This window comes from Balaenoptera musculus, chromosome 1, assembly GCF_009873245.2.
Source record: "Balaenoptera musculus isolate JJ_BM4_2016_0621 chromosome 1, mBalMus1.pri.v3, whole genome shotgun sequence".
NCBI classification, from domain to species: domain Eukaryota; kingdom Metazoa; phylum Chordata; class Mammalia; order Artiodactyla; family Balaenopteridae; genus Balaenoptera; species Balaenoptera musculus.
Window position 1 is genome coordinate 14122561 of NC_045785.1, and position 23224 is coordinate 14145784.

A 23224-nucleotide genomic window follows, 5' to 3' on the forward strand; every position below is an offset into this window, starting at 1 on the left:
GAAGCCAACCTTGCATACATCTTCCTTGCAGGTAAACAAATCTGTTTCGTCCTGAGCTCCAAGATCCCTGGGCCTGTGTGTTTCTTCTAGAAACAGAGGCTGCAGGTCTGATAGGTCCCGAGGCCACCCCAGGTGTCTCCCACAGCTGCCTATGAAAACATCTCATCCTTCAGATGACCAGCACCGAGAGACCAGGGCTGTGTGCAACTCTTTACATATGGCCCCAATTCAGAACCCTGCTATTTGCTTGGGGGTGAGCTGGGCGCATTCTGAACAGAATTCCATTTTGGAGGCGCTAGAGGGACTGGCTAAGTAATAACTTACGCCAAATCTTTTCATTACACTAGATGACATTTTTGATGCGTTTCTATGTGCCAGGCACGATGCTCAGCACCCTACATACATTATCTTCATCATCCTCACTGTAATCCTAGGAGGTAGGGACGTTTAGTCTCTCCATTTCGTAGGTGAGAAACCTGAGATTTCACTAAGAGAAGCAACTTCCTAAAGACACGCGTAATAAGTGACTGTCCTGGGACCCGAGCCCAAGTCTGTCCGTCATGTTCTTTTCCTCGGTGCTACATTGAAAGAAGGGCCAGATGAAATGTTCAACTCGGTAAACTGATGCTTCCTACAGTGTCCTGCTACCAGGGCTGGGTGTTGAGGGAAGGACCAAAAGTAAATAATAAAATGCAGCCTCTACTTTTAAAGAACTCAACCCTGATCAGGGATTCTGGGTGGGACACTGGGGCCACCACTGTCCCTCCTGGAGCCTCCATTTCCCCATACGTAAATAGGAAGCTTGCAGTACATACTGGCTAAGAGCCTTTCCAGCTCAGCCATCGGAGGCTTTCCAGCAGAATAAGAGTTGTAGATGCTGTTCTAAGTAAACACTTTGCCTGTGTTAACTCCTTTGAGGTCCAGAACCACCAAGAAGGTAGGTGGTTATTAGCAACAAAGAAAGTGAGGCCCAGAGGAATAACGGAATTTGCCCATCTTAGCTAGGAGTCAGAGGCAGGATTCAAAGCCAGGCAGTTGGACTCCGGAGTCCCTGCTCTTAACCATCATGTCACATCTTGTGAGGACGGAGGTGCCTGCTGTGGTGGAGGCAGCCCTGGGGAGACAGGACAGTGAGGAAGAAGAGGGGAGAGGAAAAAAAAGCATAAGACGTGTCCTCTCCTCCAGGAAGTCCTCCTGGATGCTGAGAGGAGTTGGAAACCCCGCCTCAGACCTCCTTATAGCACCTTGCATGCCACCCCATCTGAGCTGACTGCACCAGAGAGCAGCTGTCCTTTGACTTATCTGTTGTGTGCCCAGGCCAAGGGCAGCTTGAGGGCTAGGACTGTGTCCTGCTCACCTTCTATCCTTACTGTCCTGCTTGACACAGAGTGGAGTCCCAGGAACAGTTTGAGAGGGGAAGGAGGGAAGTAAGGAGGGCGGGAAGGAGGAGGGAAAGGAAGGGAAAGGGGGAGAACGCTTCCAACTTGGTTGAGTCCTCTTTGTTTGAGGAACAGATGACCCATGCCAAAGAAACAGCTGCATGCAGCAAAACTAGAGCACGGTGTCCCAAACTTAAGTCTTTCTCTGACCATCTTCAGGATTTTGGCCACATTTGCATATTATCTGTATTGTCATTTACTTTTTAAAATAAGATCAGTGTATTTTAAAATAAACACGCACATCAACATCACTCTCATAAAAAGGAAGGCAACTGGAATCACTCACACAAGGGAAAACAAGACAACATGGGAAAGTCCTGCCGGAAAACATCACCTGCCAGGGCGTCCTCTCTGTGCTTTAAACAGGGAGATTGGCAAGTGTTAGGAAGGCACGAAGGATGCTGAGAGCCAAGCTGAGACTTTCTCTTCCACACACCCCAGGCCCAGAAGAGATGGGAGTGGTTCAGGGTTATTTAACATCTGTGTCACTCGCCTTTGGGGATGTCCCTCCACCTCGGAGTGTAGGAGCCCCACCCTTTGGGAAATGCTGATTTAAAACAAAGCTGTTCCCCACACTCTCCCTCTGAAGCAGGGAGCAGGTAACACTGCCCATTCCTCGCCAGTTCAGAGGCAGCCTCAGTCGGACTGGCAGGCACCCATCCCACCCAGGACGCCCCTGGGGAAGCCCTCGCTGCCTTGGGGAGGTGGGGAAAAGCCAGGACCTTCATTTTATTTGGGAGCCAGTTTTTGATCTTGATTTGGCTGCCGAATCTCCTTTTTCTGTGAATCCTTAACGGGTAAGAGCCAGCTGCTCTGTTCAGCCAGCTTGGTAAGCTGAACACTCTTTCTCCCCTCGGAGAAACGACAACCGATACCAGGGGCCATAAACACCCCTCCATCCCTGCGGAGACTGCCCTCGGGTCAGCAGACATCGTCCAGAGGTTTGGGCGTCTTAAGTGAGCCATGCCAGGGAATCCATGTCTTCACCCACCGGGGGGGGGGGTACTCCCCACTGAGCCTTGTGGCCAAGCACCAGCAAAGGCACACCAGAGCCATCTCCGCCTTCCACTGTTCATTTGTTTGTTCGTTCATTCATTCATTCAACAAGTATTCCTATAGAGCTGTGAGCTGTGGGCCAGGAATTCCTGGCCTCTGCCTGTGAGGCTTAGGGCCTGAAGGGGAAACAAAGAAACAGATAAAGACAATAATTGTTTGTATGAGGCATCTCACAGCTGGAGGCCTCCTGAGAGAAGGGGATGGGGACCTGCCTGGATTTACTTTTGTGGCAGGGATTCCTCATTGGAGCAGGGGAGAGGCATTTCTGCTGAGCCCCGCAGGCCAAGGAGCCAGCCCCGGAAGAGTGTTTAGGTTGGAGGGAACAGCATGTGCAAAGTCCAGAGGTGGAGAAGCATTCTCTCACAGCAGCCCCGTTTTGCACACTCATTCTTGTATTAATATTTCTCTGGCTTGTCCCAGGGAATTTGCTGCAAATCCAGACAAGAAGGTTCTAGGAAGTCAGACTGATTGAAGTTTGAACCTCACATCTATTACAGACTAGCAGTGTGGCCTTGGGCAAGTGATTTGACCTCTTTGAGCCTCAGTTTCCCCTCCTGTAAATGGGACTAGGAGGGCAGGCCTCGTGGGTCTATGTATGGACAGACGTACGAAGAGCTAGCACAGGTCTCGGAGGAAAGGGAGACTTAAAGATGTTAGGTTATCTTCCCACTGGTGCTTAATCAATCCCTGTGTCTGTGGAAGGTGGGCTTTCCTAATCAAGGGGGCCCATGAAGCGAAAGCCAAGCAGGGCCTCAGGCTCCGGACAAAGAACTAGCTTTCACATCTGAGTGTGGCAGGTGGGTCTCAATTCAGGTGGGTTCCGGATATGTGGCCTCCTCCTTGGGGGCTTCCTGGAGGAGGTGAGGAGTGAGCATGTGTACGAACAAGGATGGTCATACATCTTTGGGGGCAGGAGCCGCTGCAGGGAAAGAGCACTGAACTGAGAGTCACTCAGACCTGGCTGTGCCTCTCCGACCCACCCTGTCACGTGGACAAGTCCCCCACTCTCTCTGGGTCTCAGTTTGCTCATCTGTAAAATGGGGATCATGATAATGACCTCCTCACTGGGCGGTCGGGAGGACAGAATGGGATTGTACCTATGAAATCACTGCAAACTATTCCGAGTTGCAGGGAGGTGGGGACCTCCTCCCACGGAAGAGGATGCTGGCTGGATGGAGGGTGTAGCCGTGTCTCAGCTCCCTGCCAGGAGCCCAGCTGAGGGCTCTCCATGCTCCGCTCTCCATCCCCCAGGTCTGGTTCAGTAACCGCCGTGCCCGCTGGCGTAAACAGGCAGGAGCCAACCAGCTGGCAGCATTCAACCACCTTCTGCCAGGCGGCTTCCCGCCCACCGGCATGCCCACGCTGCCCCCCTACCAGCTGCCAGACTCCACCTACCCCACCACCACCATCTCCCAAGGTGAGTGCTCGGCCCCATCCTGGCATCTCAGCCACACCTTTCCATTCCCCTCCACCCCCACCCACTCCTTCCTTCCTTAACAAAGAAGGCAATAAAAGGGTGTTTGGTTTCTTTTTTTTTTTTTTTTTATGACTGTGTTGGGTCTTCATTTCTGTGCGAGGGCTTTCTCTAGTTGAGACGAGCGGGGGCCACTCTTCATCGCAGTGCGCAGGCCTCTCACTATCGCGGCCTCTCTTGTTGCGGAGCACAGGCTCCAGATGCGCAGGCTCAGTAATTGTGGCTCATGGGCCCAGTTGCTCCGCGGCATGTGGGATCTTCCCAGACCAGGGCTCGAACCCGTGTCCCCTGCATTGGCAGGCAGATTCTCAACCACTGCGCCACCAGGGAAGCCCCTGGTTTCTTTTTAATGGCTGTTTGTCTGCTTTCATGTGGACAGACTATTAAGACAAAAGAGTTGGGGTCCTGCCCTTGAACTACTTGGCTCTGCATCCAGGTGAAGATAAACAAGGTCGCCTCCATGCACACGTTTAGAACAGAGCTTCTCAAACTGTAAAGTCACATGCATCTCCTGGGTGTTATTAAAATGCAGAAGAGATGATGGTGGGCAGAGAAGAGTAACTCCCCTCCCTCCCTGGTTCCTGGCCCCCAGTCTGCCCTCCCCTTCCCGCCCTCCGCCCCCAGCACACATTAAGAATCCTGCTACTTGACTTCTGCCTCATGGAGTCCCGTGGCCTCCTCTTAAAGGACTGGCAGGCTAGAGTTCTAGAAGCTGAGGAGAGGCCTCCCTGTGATTTTTGAAGAGAAATTGAACTGTTGGCAATGGTGATGGTCCCATCTGCTGGAAGGCTACATGGAGGGGCCGTGACAGAGAGGAAGAGCAGCCCAGCAGCTAGGAACAGAATGGCAGTTCAAACTCTGACCCCCCACTCACTAGCCTTGTCACCTTGCACAAGGGCCCTGAGCCCACTGAGCCTTAGTTTCTTCATCTGTAAAATGGGAATCACTCTTGCCTGCTTCATACCCTCAGACACTATTTGTAAAAGCACCTGGTGAGTGGTCGGCGCTCACAAAGTGCTGTCGGGACAGGCCTGGGCAGATTGACACAGTCCTCAATGAGATCTGACTTTCAGTCCAGATAATGTTTATTGAGCACCTACTATGTGCCAACCACTGAGAACAAGGCCAGCACGTAGTAGGTGCCTAGAGGTTGTCTGGAATGTTGATTGGCGGTCAGTCAAGACTTGCCAGTCTGTAGTGTCCTGCCCAGAAGCCAGTCGTCCCATCCCAAGTAGCAAGAGAAGGTGATCTCCTCCCCCCTCCATCCAATGGACGGAGGCTGGGAGAAGGAGAAGGCTCAGGTCTTGCCTTCCAAACAGGAAGTACTTGCCCTCCCTCACCCTCTGGGGTGAGGCCACTTGCTCAGGCCCTCTCCTGGGTCTCTCCACAGATGGGGGCAGCACCGTGCACCGGCCCCAGCCCCTCCCGCCGTCCACCATGCACCAGGGGGGCCTGGCTGCGGCCGCTGCAGCCGCGGACACCAGCTCTGCTTATGGAGCTCGCCACAGCTTCTCCAGCTACTCCGAGAGCTTCATGAACCCGGCAGCGCCCTCCAACCACATGAACCCTGTCAGCAATGGCCTGTCTCCTCAGGTAGGTGTCCCCGCCCCCTGCCCAGGGTCCCATCACCAGATGATCGCCAGCCCAGCCAGCGAGGGCTCTGGGGGACACAGGCTGACTCTCCCTTGGGGAAGAATGGCTGTTGGACACCTTGAGAGATTTTAAGTGGGAGGCAGGGATGCTCCTTCCACCTTCACTTGTCACTATTCCGTGACCCCTTCACCCTGGGTTTATCTTCTTCAAGCCACAGACCTGGGTGACCCAGCGGGCAGATGCAGAGAAAAGGTTTCCATCACAGGTTTCCATATTTCTCACCACCCAGAGCTTATTAAACTGGCCCATCACCCACCTCATGGCTGTTCAGTCCATAAAAGTCAGGCATTTTCAGCACATTGATGGAAGCCTTGCACCATTTCCTATGGGATGCTCACTGGTTGGGCTTTGTTCTAGAATCGGGAGTCTTTCCTGGATTCCATCCTGGGCTCCATTTCCCACCTTGGTCACTAGGAGTGACCAATGAGTGAAAGGAAGGACCATGTACTACTGGTGGAGAGAACTGTGGCAATGGGTGGGGAGGGGAGGGATGGTTCTAGCCTGGGAACTCTACTCTCATTGGGTCTTGGAACTCTGTTTACTCACCTGTGATTGGTTGCTGGTTAAGTCACTCATTGCCTGATGGTGCTATTAGAAGTGGTGGGACCATCTTTAGATGAAGCCAGAAAGACAAGGCTGAGGCTGATGTGGTTATTGGTGGGTTTGGGGAATAGGATTCAGTGATGCTCCAAATCCTAATAAATTGGAAGAACTGCTGAGTTCATTTTTGTCGCTATAACAGGCTCTCAAATATCCGTGGGGGAAAGAATTGAATCCAAGTCTCATTTTACCTTGCCTCCCATTTTCTGAGACACCTCTGTCACGTCTGTGGTGAGAACACATAGGATGCAAACTTATCTGAACAGCTGTAACGTGGTAGAAAAGGTGAGGCTTGGAGGGGGTTTAAATCCCAGCTCCACCGCTCAGGGCGTTAGGCTAGTAAGCATCTTTGAGCCTTAGTTTATCCCCCATTAAACAAAAGAGTAATTAAACAGAGAGCTGCTAACCTCCTAAGAGGGGTGTTCTCTGCATTCAATGTGCTAACAGGTCAAAGCACTTAGCACAGAGCCTGGCACAGAATAGGGGCCAAATAAACATTAGCTCTCTCCCCCTTCCCCACCCCCCACCCCGCCATTGCCAGGACAATACAGTTAGTATGAGAAATGTGTTACCTAAAGAAAAGGACCAAAGAGAAGGTCAGCTACATCCCCCCAGGCCACTTCCACCCAACTACCTGTTTTTGTAAGTAAAGTTTTATTGGAACACAGCCATGTCCATTCATTTACCTATTTATTTATGGCTGCCTTTGTGCTACAACAGCAGAGTTGAGTAGTTTCAAAAGAGATCACATGGCCTGTAAAGCCTAAAACATTTACTATCTGGCCCTTATAGAAAAAAATGACTACCGTTGGTCTAAAATGTTCCCCCAAATGTTAATTTTCTGCATGTTTGGGGGTCATTCCTATTTGCCTCAACTAATGTGTGTCGTTGAGGACTAATTGTATTTCAGTTCCATCATTTACTTATGGGTAAGACCCCTTTCCCTCTCTACACCCCAGTTTTCTCATCCGTGAAATGGGATGACGTTAGCCCCTACCTCATAGCGTTGCTGAGGATTGAATGAGATGACCGAGGTAAAGCACTTAGGCCAGGTCCAGTGCAGAGTTGAATGCCCAGTGAATGGAAGCCGCTGAAGGCAGAGCTCCCAGTGGTAAAGCAGCAAGTCCTCATGGGCCCCACATTGTGAGGGTGATGCAGCCTGTAGACCAGAATGTTTTTCCGGTAGAACCTAATTGGCCTCTTTGGGGTTCAAGGCCACCACCTCCATCTCATTAGTGCCGAGGACTAACCTTCCAGGCCAGGTTTAGACATGACAGGATCCAGAGCTGGCTGGGTAAGGATGGCTGCAGAGACCCACAGTGTCCACACTCGAGAATGTGGTCCAGGCCTGGCCTTATGGTACAAAACAAACTGGAGGAAATCTGAAGAGGGGTGTTGAGATCAAGTGGGCCCTCCAGCTCACTTTACAGATAGAGGGCCAGGACACGTTGGCTGGGCCGGGCCTGAGAGTCCAGGGCACCTGGCTCCCTGACCACTGCTCTTCCGTGTCCACCCATCTCCATGCGGGCTGAGGTTTCTCCCCAGGGCAGCACTTCTGTCACAAGACAGAGGAGAAGCCAGCAAATCAAGGGGCGCCTGGCTTCTGGGGCGTGGTTCAGCAATGGTATTAAAGAGACGATGTTCCACGCACTGTCTGAGCCCAGAATGGAACCTCAGGGAGGGAAGGAGAAGAAGGAAGAGAGCCTGCCCCACTACCGTGAGCAGCCAGGCCAAACCCGACCTTTTCCCCACCTGAGTTGGACCCTCACCCCTCCTCTGAGAGACCCTCAAGGCTTCCGCCCCATTCCTCGGGGCAGAGAGGCTGTGCGGGGCGTGACGGATTGCGCAAACTTCGGAGACCCATCGGGAGGTTCCCACCAAAGGTGTGAAGACAGATGGAGGGTCTAACGGGGGCCGAGGGGACCAGGAGGTGAACAGCTGCTGGAGGGCAGGGAGAGGGCTGTGTGCGGGGCGGACATGAGGGCAGGGTCAGGCTGTGTGTGCTTCTGTGTGCGTGAACCTCCGGGTTAGGCTACAAACACTTCCTGAAGTGCAGCGAGGGGGTGTTTAGGGTCTTATACGGAAGCCCCTGGCATTTCTGAGCTCTGATTCTCTGTACTCCCTCCCCCATCTGACAGGCCAGTTACACATGGTCAGCAATCTCTGTGGTCTTGGGGGTCGTGCGGGTTCTCCACCAAGAGAGGTTCATTACCATGTCTGTCCTCCCAGCAGGAGGGGTTTCTCCGTAGCTCACCTGGGCAACAGGGGGAGGATGGGCCCCACTTGGGCTGCGGGGCCAGCATACCCCTCCCTCCTCCAGGATCGCAGGTCCACGGTCGCCCAGGTAGCCTCGGCCCTTGTTCTTACAGAAGCCCAAGGGGATGCAGTCGGGGACCCAGCTGGGACTCTGCTGAGCATCTGCTTGTCACACCGGCCGGCTTGCCGCTGCCTGGAGAGGACCTGCCTCCTCCCTGCGGGTTGACCCGGGTCCTGGCCTCAGACCCAGCCTGGGAAGTGGGTGCTTCCAAGCCTCAGAGCCTCCCCGGAGAGTCTGCCCAGCAGAATCTCACAGAAAAGCCATTTACTCATCTCAGCTCTGGGCCTGTCCTCTGGCTCTAATATAACACATAGTTATAGAGTGCCGGCTATGGGCCAGGCACTGTTCTCGGCACTTGGGATAAGTCAGTGAACATAGGGATGAAGGTCTCTGCTCTAGTGGAGCTGGCAGTGTAACAGGACAGACAGACAGTAAACATAATAAAACAGCAAGGCATGCAACATGTTTAATAACAACGTGGATGAGGACTGCTAAACTTTCTGAACCCCTGTGATGTTCTGACCCTGTTCTCAGTGTTTCCTATATACTAATCTACTTGAGCGTCAAAGCCTGGGTTCAACCTTCGTTTCCAGAGCCTGAGATTTTACCCACTCACACTGCCCTCCTGCCTCTCAGAAACGCCCACACATGCTCTCTTTTTGAGAGACTGGCTGGCGGCGAGGAGAAATCATCTCGGGAAGCCAGTCCCCCCAGCTCAGTGGAAGGGAAAGCTCCTTCAGCCCATGTCATGGATGAGAACACTGAGGCCTAACTCAGGTTAGGGGCCAAGAGGCAGAGCTGAGTCATATGAGAGGCTTAGATGACCTTGAGGCTTGGTTCCCTCGGGGCCCAGGCCCTCACCCACCCCCAGAACCCAGCCTGGTAGGATTAGGGACTCAGCACGTGGACGGCCCTGGCTTTGCTTGGAAACAACTCTTAGAAACCAGCTCAGGACAGCTTAGGACAAAAGGACCCTTTTGTGACATCACTTCGAGTGATCTGATTCCTGCAGGTGGATCAGTTCATACCAGCCCACGTGTAGGAATCACGAGCAGGGCATAATTTTAAGGGCGGTGGGCAGAGATAGAAAGGGGACACTCAGGTCCTTAGAGATTCCCCGGTCTAATGGGGGAGACACAGCCCCCAACCTGAGGAGCTCTCAGTATGAGATGAGGGACACGACTCTGTCCTCAGGAACCCATAGTCTGATGGAAGAGAGACCCCTTGTACTTAGACGCCCCAGTCTGATGGTGGAAGCACAGCCCTGTCTTGGAGAGTTCCCAGTGTGATGGGGGAGACAGGCCACGGAGGCCATTCATAGCTGCAGCACTGACCAGTCAAAGCCCCCAAGCAAAGCATCAGGAGCAAGGTTCTGCTGTTTCCAGGGTCATTTGAGCTGAAGGCCACAGGCAGGCTGCCCTGTGCTGGGGTCTTCTCCGCGGCCTGTGCAGATGTGTTCCCAGGGGCAGTCCGAAGCCGGAGCTGCCTTCTCCCCCAGGCTTTCTTAGATGCAGACTATCAGAGTTGGCAGTGGAAACTGAGGCCCAGAGAGGGGGAGAAAATTGCCCAGATCACACTGTCAGGTTAGCAGCTGAGCTGGGACCCGCACCCAGGACTCCAGATGCCTCACCCACAGCTCCTGTCACTGCTTCATGGGAAGGGGGCGTTTCTCTCCTGCCACCACCCCTCCTCTTGCTTCCTCATGATGTCCCTTGCGCATCGTCCCCTTTGTTCCTCTCTGGAGCTTAACGTGGAGGAACCTGTAAAGGGATTTACATATTTATAATTTCCCCCATGTGGAATTAATGAAAGATATTCTCTAAGTGTGAAGCTAATCACACAGCCGTGATCACAGTACACCAAGCCTCGTCCTTTCCCTCCTGTAATAGTTACAGTGACGGCTTACGTAGAATGAACGCTTACCGTGGGCCAGCCATGCATGGGCTAAATGTTATACCAGCTTTCACTCAGCCAGTCTTGGCGGTGACCTTGTGATCTTGGTTTACAGATGAGGAAATGGATTTGTCCAGGGTCATCCATCCATCCGCCCATCTAACAAATATTAATTAAGCCCCTACCACATGCCAGGCCCCGTGGTAGGGTCTGGAAAGTGGCAAAGCTAGGATTCAAATGGTCTGGCTCCAGAGCCCACTATGCTGTTCTCTTGTATCTGCCCCGTAAGATTGGTCCTGTGGTCCATATGGGGAAACTGAGGTCTGAGGCCACAGTGGCAGTTAATGGCATGGTCAGGTTCATGGTCTACACCTTTAAAAGTCAAGCTTCCCCTTCCTCCCTAGACCAGTAGGAATAAAGCTCAAGGCTTTTCAATTCTTTATGAATGGGGTCTCCAGAATGCCTCTCCATGGTAGAGTCCCACCACTGCCCTCCTGGCATCCTTTGAGGCCTCCAGGGGAGCCAATCCAGCAAGGAAAGACACTCCATCAGCTGACCACCTATGGGATGCCACATCCCCTGTCAGCACTTTGCTTCTGTGAAGTTACTCTGGCCCCACAGAACTTGGGAAGAGAGGCTCAGAGAGGTTAAGTAACTTGCTGAAGGCCACAGAGCAGGTGAGTGGTGGCGATGCAATTCTAAGGCAGACGTGCCTGACCCACGCACTTCACCTTCACATCACCCTCAGCGGGATAAGATCGAGAAACCCCTCGCGCTGGGGAACTGAGCCAGGGCCCTTCACGCAGCGGCCACTGGAAACTCCCTTTGCCTTTTTCTCCCCTCACTTCCTCTGTGTGTTTTTTCTCCCTTTATTGGCGACACTGCGTTTATAATAAGCATTTAAAATGAGTCTTGCTGGACCAGGGACAGGGAAGGAGGAGGGCGTAAGAGATTTGTCGGCAGGAAGACGGGGAGGGGGATCGTGGGGTGTTAAATAGCCCAGAATTTTTTAAAAACTGATGCAAATCACTGGTAGGAGAGAAAATTATGTGCAATTACGTCCTGATATTGGAAGGTTTTGCCTAGCCCAGGCAACAAGATCTCATTAACAAGCAGAAAATAAGATTGAAATGGTGTGTAAAAGAGCTGAAAAATGAATTTGAATGCTGCGTTTGTCCACAATTACCCCCTCCTTCACACATATTTTATTGCAATTTTTTTATTATTCTTAATCTCTCCATTCCTCAAAGCAGATTGGGGACATCCTGGCATTACTGGGGCGTCGGGAGGAGGTGTGGAGGATTTCCTGCTCCCCTGAAAGGAGACCCTTCTCTCACACATTTTCCAAGGTTGGGTTTTGGAAGGATCAGAATTCATTTCTCCGGCTTAGCGGGTTGTAGGAACATGAGGCTTTAACCCCAGCCGAGTGAGCGTGCCTCTGGGCCCCGCGCAGCCCTTCCTTTTCCTCCCTTCCCAGCGGCCCCTTTGCCTCCAGCTTCCTTCCCTTCGCCTTCTCAGGGTCTCTTCCAGGCTCATCCTTTCCCGGGAAGTCTCTCCTGGGAAGCCTGGGGCAAGAGAAACTGCCTGGCCTCTGGCAACAAGCAGCCCTGAGTTGGAGTTCTGGTTCTGCCACTATCTAAGTTGCTGTGTGGCCCTGGGGCAGCTTGCCTAACCTCTCTGGGCTTCCTTTTCCTCATCTGTAAAAGGGAGTGATAATCCCTACCTCTCAGGGGGTGCTGTGAGGACTAAGGGAGATTTGAGTACAGTGCCTGGCACATAGTAGGTGCTTAATAAATTCTCCACCCACCTCCCCCATCTGTGCCCTGGCCTCCCAACTCTGTTTTGCTGCCACCTCATTTCTTCTATCTCTTTCCCCCTTTCCTTCCCACCTGGAAAATGCCTGAGTTGATTTCCAGTCTTGGGAAGAGAGGTTGACAGGGTGCAGGTAGCATCCCTCTCTGCGGAAAGCACAGGAAAGGCCATCTTCCTCCCTCTGCCCTCAGGTCCCGGGGAAAGATGAGCTGGGATGGAAGGAGTGACCAGTTCCAGTTGGAAGGACAGGCTCTGACGCTGGTTTTTCCCAGGATTATGGGAAAGCTAACTGAATCACCTCACCCACCTACCCATTGCTCATGGTGACCAGTGGTGATGGTGTGGGGTCAGAGGTCAGCCTGTGGAAAGGACCAAGAACCTGTGGCCAGATTTTCTTGAACTTGAAGCCAAATGCCCTTTTGCAGTATCTGCCCTCCCTGACTGGCTTTCACTGCACCAGTAACAGCCCAGCTCCCAGACCTCCCCCACATCAACCAGCCACATCTGCCAGCCTGAGTCACAGCCCTGATCAGGGTACCAACTGGAGGTCATGAGGAGCGTCCACTCACCTCATCAGGCCTCCGCACACCCCCAGTGCCCCTTCCCCATAACTCCCGGCCAGGCCCACCCCAGGACGAGGATGAGCTACAGGCTCAGACAATCAGCCATGGGGTCCCAGGCATCCTCAGTCCCTCCAGCCCCTGGGCGGACAGACCTGCCAAGACCCTGCTCTCATATCCAGCTCTGCCTTTGTCCATGGTTAACCTACCTCAGTGGGAAAAGCTGAGTTATTTCCCCGCTGGCGGCTGGCCAAACAAAGCCACCTGCTCACATCAATCAGAGGCGCAGCTCCAGCCCACAGGGAGAGGCCTGGGCAGAGCCTCGTCTCCTGTGAAAACAGACTCGTGTTTATGTCTCTGCCTTTCTCACCCCTTTTTCCTGGGTGGAGGGGACTGAGGGGGTGGTGGACAGAAAGATGAGACCAGGATCAGGAACTTTCCAGAATACTGGTGATGGAGGCGGGTCATGCCTATGGGCAGGCCCTGCTAGGAATTGAGGGGCCTGGCTTATTGCCTGGCTTCTGGGTGACTTTGGGGTCTTTTTTTTCTTTTAAAGATTTTTTTGATGTGGACCATTTTTAAAGTCTTTATTGAATTTATTTCAGTATTGCTTCTGCTTTTTATGTTTTGGTTTTTTGGCCCCAAGGCATGTGGGGTCTTTGTTAGCTCCCCAACCAGGGATCGAACCTGCACCCCCTGCATTGGAAGGAGAAGTCTTAACTACTGGACCGCCAGAGAAGTCCCCAACTTTGGGGTCTTTTTACCATTGAGGGCAACCCTGGCTTTTTCTCCTTAGAGGACTGAGTGGGATTCTGGGAAGACGGCATTTTGAGCCCATCTCCCTGAGTCTGGACAAGGGCTGTGGATTGAGGGCTGCCCTCAAGGGATGCTCTGGGCCTCTTTTTTGTCCACCACTGATACATCTATAGCAATCAAGACCCTATACCTTGAGAAGATGTGGGCAGGAGCTGACCTCTGCCCCTCGCCATGGGCAGAGTAAGGCCTGGCATAAACACGTGGGAAAGAGGAGACCTAGATGTTTCCACGCACCATTTGATGTCAGGGACCAAGGTCTTCAGTAGGACCACAGGCGAGGCAGTGGTACTCTGTGCATGGTGATTCATTCTAGTGACACACAGAACTCAGTGTCTGGCCCGTAGTAGGCCTCCAGCAAGTGTTGGTGAACCCCCAGGAGTATTGCAGGCTTGACTACACACAGCTGTGGTCCGTACCCAAGAGATTTTTGAGGCAGCTGATCAGTTAGTTTGAATGTTAGTATGTTCAATTGCCTTCAAATTCATTTGTCTAGCTCCTGTTATTAACACAATGTATAGGGAGGCGCAAAAAAAGAAATAACACGTGGCTGTCTCTGCTCTTACCAAGTATGTTTTAGGGGAGACAGTACTACCCCCGCTCACCACCAAAGAGCAATGAGAGAATCAGTTATTGACAGTTTAGAGGGCTTTCTGGTCAGACAGGATAGGGAGAGCAGAGGAGTTTGGGAAAGGGAGGGCATGTCAAAGAAGGCTTCCTGGAGGAGGAGTCTCAAAGGGCAAGGTAGCATTTGCTCAGGGGAAAATAAGGGAAGGGGTAAGAGGTTGGTGCAGACTGGACAGCAGCAAATACTATGGCAAATGCTAAAACTGTGTCTAATTCAGATACATCATGGGCTGAGTGAAATGATCATACAGACCAGGTTTTGGATCCCAGGTCTTCTATACTTACTTGCTATGTGACCACAGGCAAGTTACATGAGCTCTCTGAGCCTCAGTTTCTTCATCTGGAAGATGGGGCCAATACTGGTCACCTTGTAGGATTTTGAGAAATAAATGAGACTATTCATGTGAAATACCTAAAACTACGCCTGGCATAGAGGAAGAGCTTAATAAGTGACAGTTTTTCCCTCTTTGCTTCTCCCTGCCCTAATTAGAAATCGGGGGCGAGGGGAGGGAGGACAGACGAATTGGGAGTTTGGGATTAGCAGATACAAACTATTATATATAGGATGCATAAACAACACGGTCCTACTGTAGAGCACAGGGAACTACATTATATCCTGTAATAAACCATAATGGAAAAGGGAAAAATTGAATTAGCCATTCTTTTCTGGGACTGGAGGTCCGGCTCAGCCCAGGCCAGGCCTGGTCACTGGCTGGAAAGTCAGGCGATCTGAGTTCCCTCCAGACTTTGCTTCTAACGCACTGTGTGACCTTGGTAGATGCCTCTCCACTCTGGGCCTCAGTTTCCCTAGCGGTGCAATGAAAGTGAGAGACCAACTTCTAGAAAGGAAGTCCGTGATCAGTGGTGATGGTGTGGGGTCAGGGGTCAGCCTGTGGAAAGGCTCAGAGTCCGTGATTCCCATGGGTTCTTTGTATGAGCACATGAGTCACAGCCTCTAGGTCTCCGGGTGGGGGCCAGCCTTCCTCTCCACCCTGCGCCTCCTCTCCACCCTCCTGGGGCCCCAGCCTGGGCCTGGTGAGCTTCCCAACAGGCTGGGGGTTTAGCCAACCTGACCTGCCTGGCTTGGTGGGAAAGAATGCAAATAGCGGATTTGTCCTTCTTTCTGATTAGCACAGGGCTGGGGGCTCTGAACGAGACAGTCCCGGCAGATAGAGGGGAAGAAAATGAGAGAGATTAGTATTTAATACAGCAGGCAGACTCAGAACTGCTCAGGTCCGTCCCTGGGGTCCCCAGCAGGAGGGAGGCCTCTGGGATGGCAGGGCAGCCGGACCTGGGAGGCCAGGCATGTACCCAGATAGGAGAGGCGGGGTGACTTTGAGGGTCCCCAGAGGGCCATACTGTCTCCTGCCTCCAGGCCTTTGCACCTGCTGGTCCCTCTGCCTGGGTCTCCTCCACCATCCTGTCATCATCTCAGACTCACTCTTACTTACTTTTAAAGACTTGGTTCCTTCCAGGAAGCCTTCCTGCACCCCCTTATGCTGGGTTAGTTGTGCTTTCCCTGTGCATTTATCACATTTTATCAGTATATTAAAAGTACCTGTATTGCTAGACAAATATTAAGTAATAATAATAATGGTTCAATTTATTTGAGCCCTTATACCACAGGCCAGGTGCTGTGCTAAACCCGTTATATGGATTATTCCATTTAATCTTCATAACATCTCCTTTGGAAGGGGAGGGCCTGGAATTATTTCTGTCTTGCAAATGAGGTGGTGGACAGTGGCACCGTGCAGTTTAAACAATTTGTCCAAGATCAGGAACTAGCAAGTGTCAGGGCCTGGACTTGAACTCAGACTGCCTGGCCCCAGTGACCACGCTCTTAGCCAGTACATGTCACAAAAATGGTCTGTTTCCCACTCGCTGGTGAGATCTTTGAGGGCCCCAAATTCTTTGATCTCGGCTATTCCCAGTGCCCTAAGAGGCAGGAGAGGAGAGGCGTCAGGATACCAGCTCTGGAATCCCTGGGCCTGTGCCCAATCCCCAGGACCGTCACTTTCTAGCTGGGTGCTTCCAAACAGGTTCTTCTCTGCCTCAGTTTCCCCCTCTGTAAAGTGGGGCTAATAAATAGTTCCCATCTCATAGAACCAGTCTGAGGAGTAAGCGTGCTGATAGATGCAGAGCAGGTTGGCATCTGGCACAATGCCGGGTAGCTGTTTGCAGATGGGGGCTCCCAAGGCCACACAGTGAGCTGGTGCAGGGCCAGGCCCCCAACTAATTCTTCTCAGCACCTTTGAGTTCCCCTGCTCCTTCCTGCCTCCCTGTCTACCCTCCTGCCCTGCCCTGCCCCAGCCTCAGCCCCAGGGCTCCCCCCTCTCTCCAGACCCTCCCACCAGTCCCTTCTCTCTGCTGGCCCTCGCCCCAGCTGGGAACATTTCTCCAACACCTTCAAGGGTTTGGGACAGGTATTCCGAGCTGCCCCTGGGAGTTCTGCTGTGGGGTTGGGGCTGATGGGGAGGAAACAGGCAGAGGAGGCCCCTCTCCTGGGGCTCCTGGGAGTATCCGAGACCTGGGCTAGTGTCCCCCAGGCATCGCGAGCGACCTTTGCAAGGTCAGGCCTGAGTGCCACCCCAGCTCCTGTGGGGTAATTCGGCCAGCCACCACCACTCTCTGCTTCCCTTTCCTTCTCAGTGACGAGGGCCAGCACTTTCTTTGGAGGGAGGACCGTCTCCACCCCAAGCCCTGCGCAGGCAGGCTGCCCTGCCCCCCCCCCTCCTCCAGCCAGTCTCCTCTCCATGTGCCCTCCCTCAGCCCAGAACGCGCTCTTGGGCCCAGCTGATGGGAAATTAACCGCTGCTTTCTTTTCTGCACTTATTTTCTTCTGCTTCCTTGTTCTCTCCTTTTCCCGTTTCCTCCCCCCAATCCCCAGCTCTCCTGCTCCTTTTCCCCTTTTAGCCCCATCTGCATCCGACCCTCTTTTGCTCCATCCTTCCTCCTCTCAAATCCAGTCCCCCTCCCCCACTCTCTTCCCCCTAATCTCTCTCATTCTTCTCCCGCAAACACCTCTTCTTTCTCCCTCTCCAGCCCCTCCCCGCCCCTCACCCTCTGCCCCCTCCCGCCAGCCCCTCCCGTTCTGTCTTCCCTCTTCTCCCCTTCTCTCCTCTCCAGCCCGCTGATGGTGGGCTCCAGGCAGGGACTGGGCGAGGTTCCGGGCCCGGCCGACCCGGGTCGGGGCGGGGGCGTCGAGGTGGGGGGATCGGGCCGGATCCGCGCGGCCGCCCCTCCCCGCGCTCCGCCGCCTCCACCGCCGCCGCCGCGCGCCTTTGATCCATGGCCCGAGGCCGCCTGACAGTGGAAAATGCGGGGAGACAAAACCACTCAGTCAAAGTGATTCCCAACAACTGTCTCCCCGAGATAAGGACGCGCTCGGGCTCGGCGGCCTGCTTAATTCCTGCGGCCCGGGCCTGAGATCGGGGAGCAGCAGCGAGCCTGGCCGCCGCCCGGAACGCCGGGCCCGGCGCGGGGCGTGCGGTTGCGGGTTCGGCCTCCGCCGGCCCAGCCGACGCGCGCACGGTGGTGGCCGGTGGCCGGTGGCCGAGGGCCGGGGGAGCGAGTGCGCTCCGCAGACAGGCACTTCCTTGCTTGGTAGCGCCCCCAGTGAGGGCTTCCTCCCTCATTGGCATCCTCCATTCAGTCGCTCCTCTTAGCCAATGGTGCACTTGCTGGGATGTTCTCACTCTCCCTTCTCATCACTCAGCCAAGCCCTCTTCACTTCCTCTGAGAAGCTTCCCGTTCTCCAGTCTGGGTGGCCGCACTCCTTCCCAGGGTAGCAGTTTTGCCTCTGAATTCTAACTTTCTGGATACTGCTCTCTCCCCCTAAAACAAGAACCAGGCTTTTCTGGGGGCGTGTGGCCCCAGCACAAAGCCTGGCTCATAGTAGGGGTCTGATAAACAGCGGTGGGCCCGCATTGGTCACAGCATCCATCGTATGCCCAGCCCCACGGTCCCTGCCTTCAAAGACCTTCCAGTTAGTTTGGCAAAAGAAAGCAAGGAAACCAGGAGCCAGAAGCCTCCAGAGAGGAGGGGATGCCCCCAGACAAGAGGGTGTGGGGAGGTAGGGAAGTATCTGTGGCCCCCGCACCCACCTGACAAGGGAAATATGTTTCTCGGGGATCCCAAGCTAGACTGGACTGGACTGACCACCTGGAGGTCCACCTTTGCTTTCCCACCACCTTCCTTGGCAAGCTGGGGTCTACCTTGGAGGTTCAGGAGATGACAAGAGGTCAGATTATGTAAAGGGAGAGCAAAAGGGAACCTTCACAATCCCAGCCTAAAGCCCCAGGGCGCTGTCTGTTTGGGACAGAGAGAGCCAGCATGATGCGGGTGATGGCAGGGGCCAGAGGTCATGGGGAGGCAGAACCCCCATCTCTGGGGGTGCAGGCAGGATCTGGTTTTGTCAAGACTGTTGGAGAGTGGGTTCTTAGAAGGGTAGGGGCTTCAGTTAGAGTCAGTGGTTCCCAAAGCTGTGCATCAGAATGATCTGGAATGCCTGTTAAAAATCGAAATTCCCAGGCTCCACCCTGATAGGTCAATACAGTAGCTCTGCTGTGGGAGCAGGGGAATCTATATTTTAAAGAAGGCACCATCCGAGGCAGCTGGTGTGAGGTCTGGCACATCCAAGGCACCGGATTAGCGAGCCTTCACCTTGTCAACATCGCATCAGCACCTTGACCCTCAACCCCCTTTCTTTAGGAAGTGACTCAGGGGCAGGGCTGTTTGAATTGAACTGAGACCCCTCTCCAGCAGTCTCCGGGCTGGAAGGCTCACTTGAAGTAGTTAACCCACTGCCTCCTCTTATAGTAGAGACACCTGCGGTAGCCCTCCACACTTCTCACTGCCTAGAAGGACTCAGGGATTAGCAGGGCTTTCCCGAGGGCATGGTGGGTGTGGCAATGGCCGGATCCTTCCAGAGCGTCGGTGGACAGCATTTACAGTCATCTCTACCTCTGCTCCAAGTGGCACGGGCAATCCCTGCTTTGACACAAAGCCCTGGGAAACCTTTCCAAGGATCGCGCACCAGGCAAGGAGAGGGAGACCCATCCCTGCCTGGTCCCTGTCCCTCCATCCTGCTCGTTTGTTGGGGGCCAGCAGAGAGCGTGGAGGCGCAGCACGCGGGCGACCCTCTTGCCAGACCGGGGTGTGACCTGTGGCATCGGAGGATTAAGGTCCCACGAGAGCCCTGGCAAGTGTCTTGCACAAAGGGGACGGTCCAGGCTGAAACTGAGACGTGATGCCTGGGGGCAGATGTTCCTGAGCCTCCCCCAGGGGCTGCCTTCCCTTCCCTATCACAGATAATGCCCCCCACCACCCCTAACTGCCCAGGCATCCTTCCCTGAGCCCCCTGGATGCTGACTCCCACCCCAGCCAACTCCAGTCTCCCTCTCTAGGCCTCTGGAGGAAGCGGCTGTCCCAACTGGGGTCCCACCCTGCTTTGGCCCCCAAAGAAATGGGGTTACTTCTCTAGCACCTTTACTGTTCATAATAATTACAACAAATCCCCGATTTGTTCAGAACCAAAGGAGTCAACGATGTGCTTTTGCCCCCATTGGCTATTTGGTCCTCACTGAGCCCTGAGGGCCTGGAATTGACAGAGGGGCAAAGCTCAAGGTCAGCAGCAAGGGACAATGTTGGAATCCAAAACCCAGGTCTGCCCAATGCCAGAGATTAAATTCTGTCCTCTGTGCCCGGCTACCAGAACAGAACCCTTGCCTCTCCAGGTCTGGTCTGCACTTGAATAAGCTCCCAGGGGATTCCCATGTTCAGGAAAGCTTGAGAAGCACTGGCTGAAATGACCTCGTTATGCCCTCCCAGCTCTCAGATGCCCCATAAGCTCCTTGAGTGACTCAGAATGGACCACCCTGGGCAGCAGAGGAAGGGGAAAGGAAGGGGCCTTGGAGGGAAGCTGCCGAAATCCCTCAGAGGAAGAAGCAGGGGAACAGAGGAGGTCGGCTGAGGGTTCCTCCAGCCTGCAGTCCAGTGCTGGGCTGACAGCCAGCTGGACCAGGGTGCTGGCCTGGCCTCCCGGCCTAGTGGCCTCAATTCTGGCACACTAGGCTCCAGGGCTGATTTGGGAGGTGCTCCCTGTTGGAGGTATGTAGGAGTGGAGGGCAGAGGGGCATGAAAGTGGACAGACAGACCCACAGACCCATAGAGAGAATCAGGGTGTGCGATGCTGGTGGAGAGAAGGGAGGTCAGTCCAGACAGATATGCAGAATGGTCAGGGAAAGGGAGGGATGGAGGAGCGGTGGAGGCAGAGGGAGAGAGGCAGGACGAGAGAAGAGACAGAGAGAAACAGAGAGACACCCAGAGACCAAGAGACAGAAATGGGAAGAAAGACAGAGAGAAAGAAAAGGAGACAGAGCAACCCAGAGAGAGTGTGCAGACAGGGGCTGGGGCAGGAAGCAAAAGGCAGAAACAGGGAGAGGCCGGGGTGACGGCAGTGATGGAGAGTCAGAGACACAGTTGGAGGGAGATGAACGCACAGAAATGGGACGGGGACGGGAGCCGAGCCGGGAGGGAGGACCCCAAAGCTGGAGGAGGGGAGGCGCAGAGGGCTTGAGGGAGACACATACCCAGCTCTGCAGTCAGACTCAGGTTTGAATGCCAGCTCCACCACCTCCTAGCTGTGCGGCCTTGGGGAGGGAAGGAACTTTACCCTGGGATCCTGCCAAGGATCAGTGGGACATGGGAACCTGCCAGAGCACAGCTACTCTCCATGCTCCTTCTCTCCCCTGCGGTCCCGGTGTCCATGGCAGGGACCTTTTCTCAAGCCCAGGCCTGAACCCCAGATGCCCTGCTCCCAGCCCTGGCCTCCTGGTGTGGCAGTGGTTGGTCTCCAAGCCCCCAGAGCCCAGGGTGAAAAGTCTTGGCCTTTTGATGAGTGTTTCCCTTTAGTTCCAGATGCCACCCTGACAGGGGCTCCCCTGTGATTAATGTCCCCGCCCCCACGGCCTGGGACCTGCCCCTCTTCCCCAAGCCAGAGCTGGTGGGTGTGTGGGCAGCATAGGGACCGAACCTTCCAGAATCCCCTCCTGGTTTCCCTCTTCCTTGACCCTTCCTCAAAGCCACCCTCAGAGGAGCCAGTTCAACTCAGATGAGCTGAGTTTTCATCCAAGTCCCCGTTTTCTCATCTGTGTGATATTCATAATCCTGCAGCCATGGTTAGGAGGCTGTGTCAGCAAAGGGCCCGGAACCCCTCGGGGCAAAGCAGAGAGACCTCTGGGAGCCTGCTGGGAGGACCCTATAGCCCTGATAACAGAAGCACTAAAGGTGGACATAGGGCACAGAAGAACAACTTTGGCTCTGACAGTGACCCCGGGAGGTGAATTAGACAGTCATCAAACCATGTAGGGGGCATACAGGCTTCAGCCATTTGAAGGCTCTTATACATAGTGGCAGGGGAGGGGACCGTGGATCGTTGGGGGTACTGCCAGGTGGTTTTGGGGACTTCTGTCAGAGTTGGGGACCACGGTTGGAGATGCAGGTTGAGTTCAAATTGGTCGTGGTCGAATGGGAGAGCTTTAGATAATAACTCTCCAGTTGGGATGGGTGGTTACCAGCTGTGTGATCTTGAGCAAATGACTTGACCTCTCTGGGCCTCAGTGTCCTCATCTATAAAATGTGGATGACAGCAGTACCTGTTTCACAGGGTTGTTGTGAGGAGAGAAAATAGGTTAACACGGGAAATGCTTAGGACCCTGCTTGGCATGGAGTAAGCACTGAAGCCTGTTAGCTGGGGTTACAGATGGTTGGTTACCTTTGGAAGTGCAGTCAGCACAGGGTCATGGAGTTGGATTGTACTGGGAGTTGGGAAACCGGCTGCATTGGGGTGCATGCGGTAGAGGATGGGGTGGGCACTCCATTCTGGTTCCTACCCCACCTTGCCCAACCCCCTTCTCAAATAACCCAGGGCATCGCCTTCCCAGCCTGCAGCACCAGCAGAAAGCTGCTGTCTCCTCCCGCATCTCTCCCAGCCTGGGGCCTGCAAAGAGACAGCATCTCTCCGTGACCGTCCCCAGACTCTTGTTGTTTGGTACATCGGAGCCGTGGGCACGTTTCTGCTAATTTTGTGGCTCCCTTTATCAAATGGGGATTCACAGGCGCTTTATCCTCGATAAGTGGATTAGTCGGTGAGCTAAACAAGATGGTGTGGGATGCAGGGGCTGCTCCGGAGAAGATATTTGTTTCGCAAAGAATGGAGCCTGCGTTGCCTTCCCTGTGCAGGCGAGGCAGGCAGGGCGGTGAAGTAGCTGGAGGGCCGGCCCTCTGAGCTCCTTCTCACCGGGCAGGGGAACCCTAACTCTTGGGAACTCCCTACAGGGCAAGCAGGAAGTGGGAGGGAGGCTGGGTCCCCAGTGAACAGGGACCCTCTGGGGAGGAGAGAGTGGAACCCCGAGTTCAATCCAGCTACCTGTCATCCCTGGGCTCATTTGGAGAGTGTCAACTCCCTGGGCGGCAGCTTCCTCCCTATCTCCTACCTTCTGATGCCTTTGTCTTCCCTCCTCCCCTTCCTCCTAGCCTTTTGCTTCCCTTTTGTTTCTTTTCTTTCCTCCCTCAAATACCTCTGAAGGCTTTTTGCTAAGTATTGTGAACCCAGACGTGGATGAGACGTGGTCCTTGCTTTTACAGACAAAAGAACAAAACCAAACCCAGAAGCCTCCGAACATGGCAGCAAGAGGCAACTCTGCTTGCACACTGGGCTTCTCAAAGTTCTCTCCAAAGTCCAAAGTGTGTTCCCCCAAGGCCCTGGGGGTGGGTTCTAACAGATTTTTATGTATTAGCTTTAAAATGCAGGCTCATTTTGCATGCTTTGCCACTGTGGAGCTATATTTGTTGACCATCACAATAAAATTAATTAGCATCAGGGCAAGTCGACACTCCAAGAAGTTGTGCCATATTCTCTTGTGACTTGGCATGGTACGTGACGCCATGCAACATCATGGATGTTGAGACTGAGGGAGAG

The 23224-nt window shown here is 53.9% G+C and overlaps 1 protein-coding gene across 2 annotated transcripts in view; it reads left to right on the plus strand.

Moving 5' to 3' along the window:
* The window catches only part of PAX7 (paired box 7), a 100187-nt gene that overhangs the window by 57974 nt on the left and 18989 nt on the right, over nt 1-23224 (plus strand). For both annotated transcript variants that reach the window (XM_036867458.1, XM_036867454.1), the window contains exons 6-7: nt 3747-3912; nt 5360-5562. In XM_036867458.1, coding sequence (XP_036723353.1) covers nt 3747-3912; nt 5360-5562 — 369 coding nt within the window. The remainder of the gene's footprint in view (nt 1-3746; nt 3913-5359; nt 5563-23224) is intronic.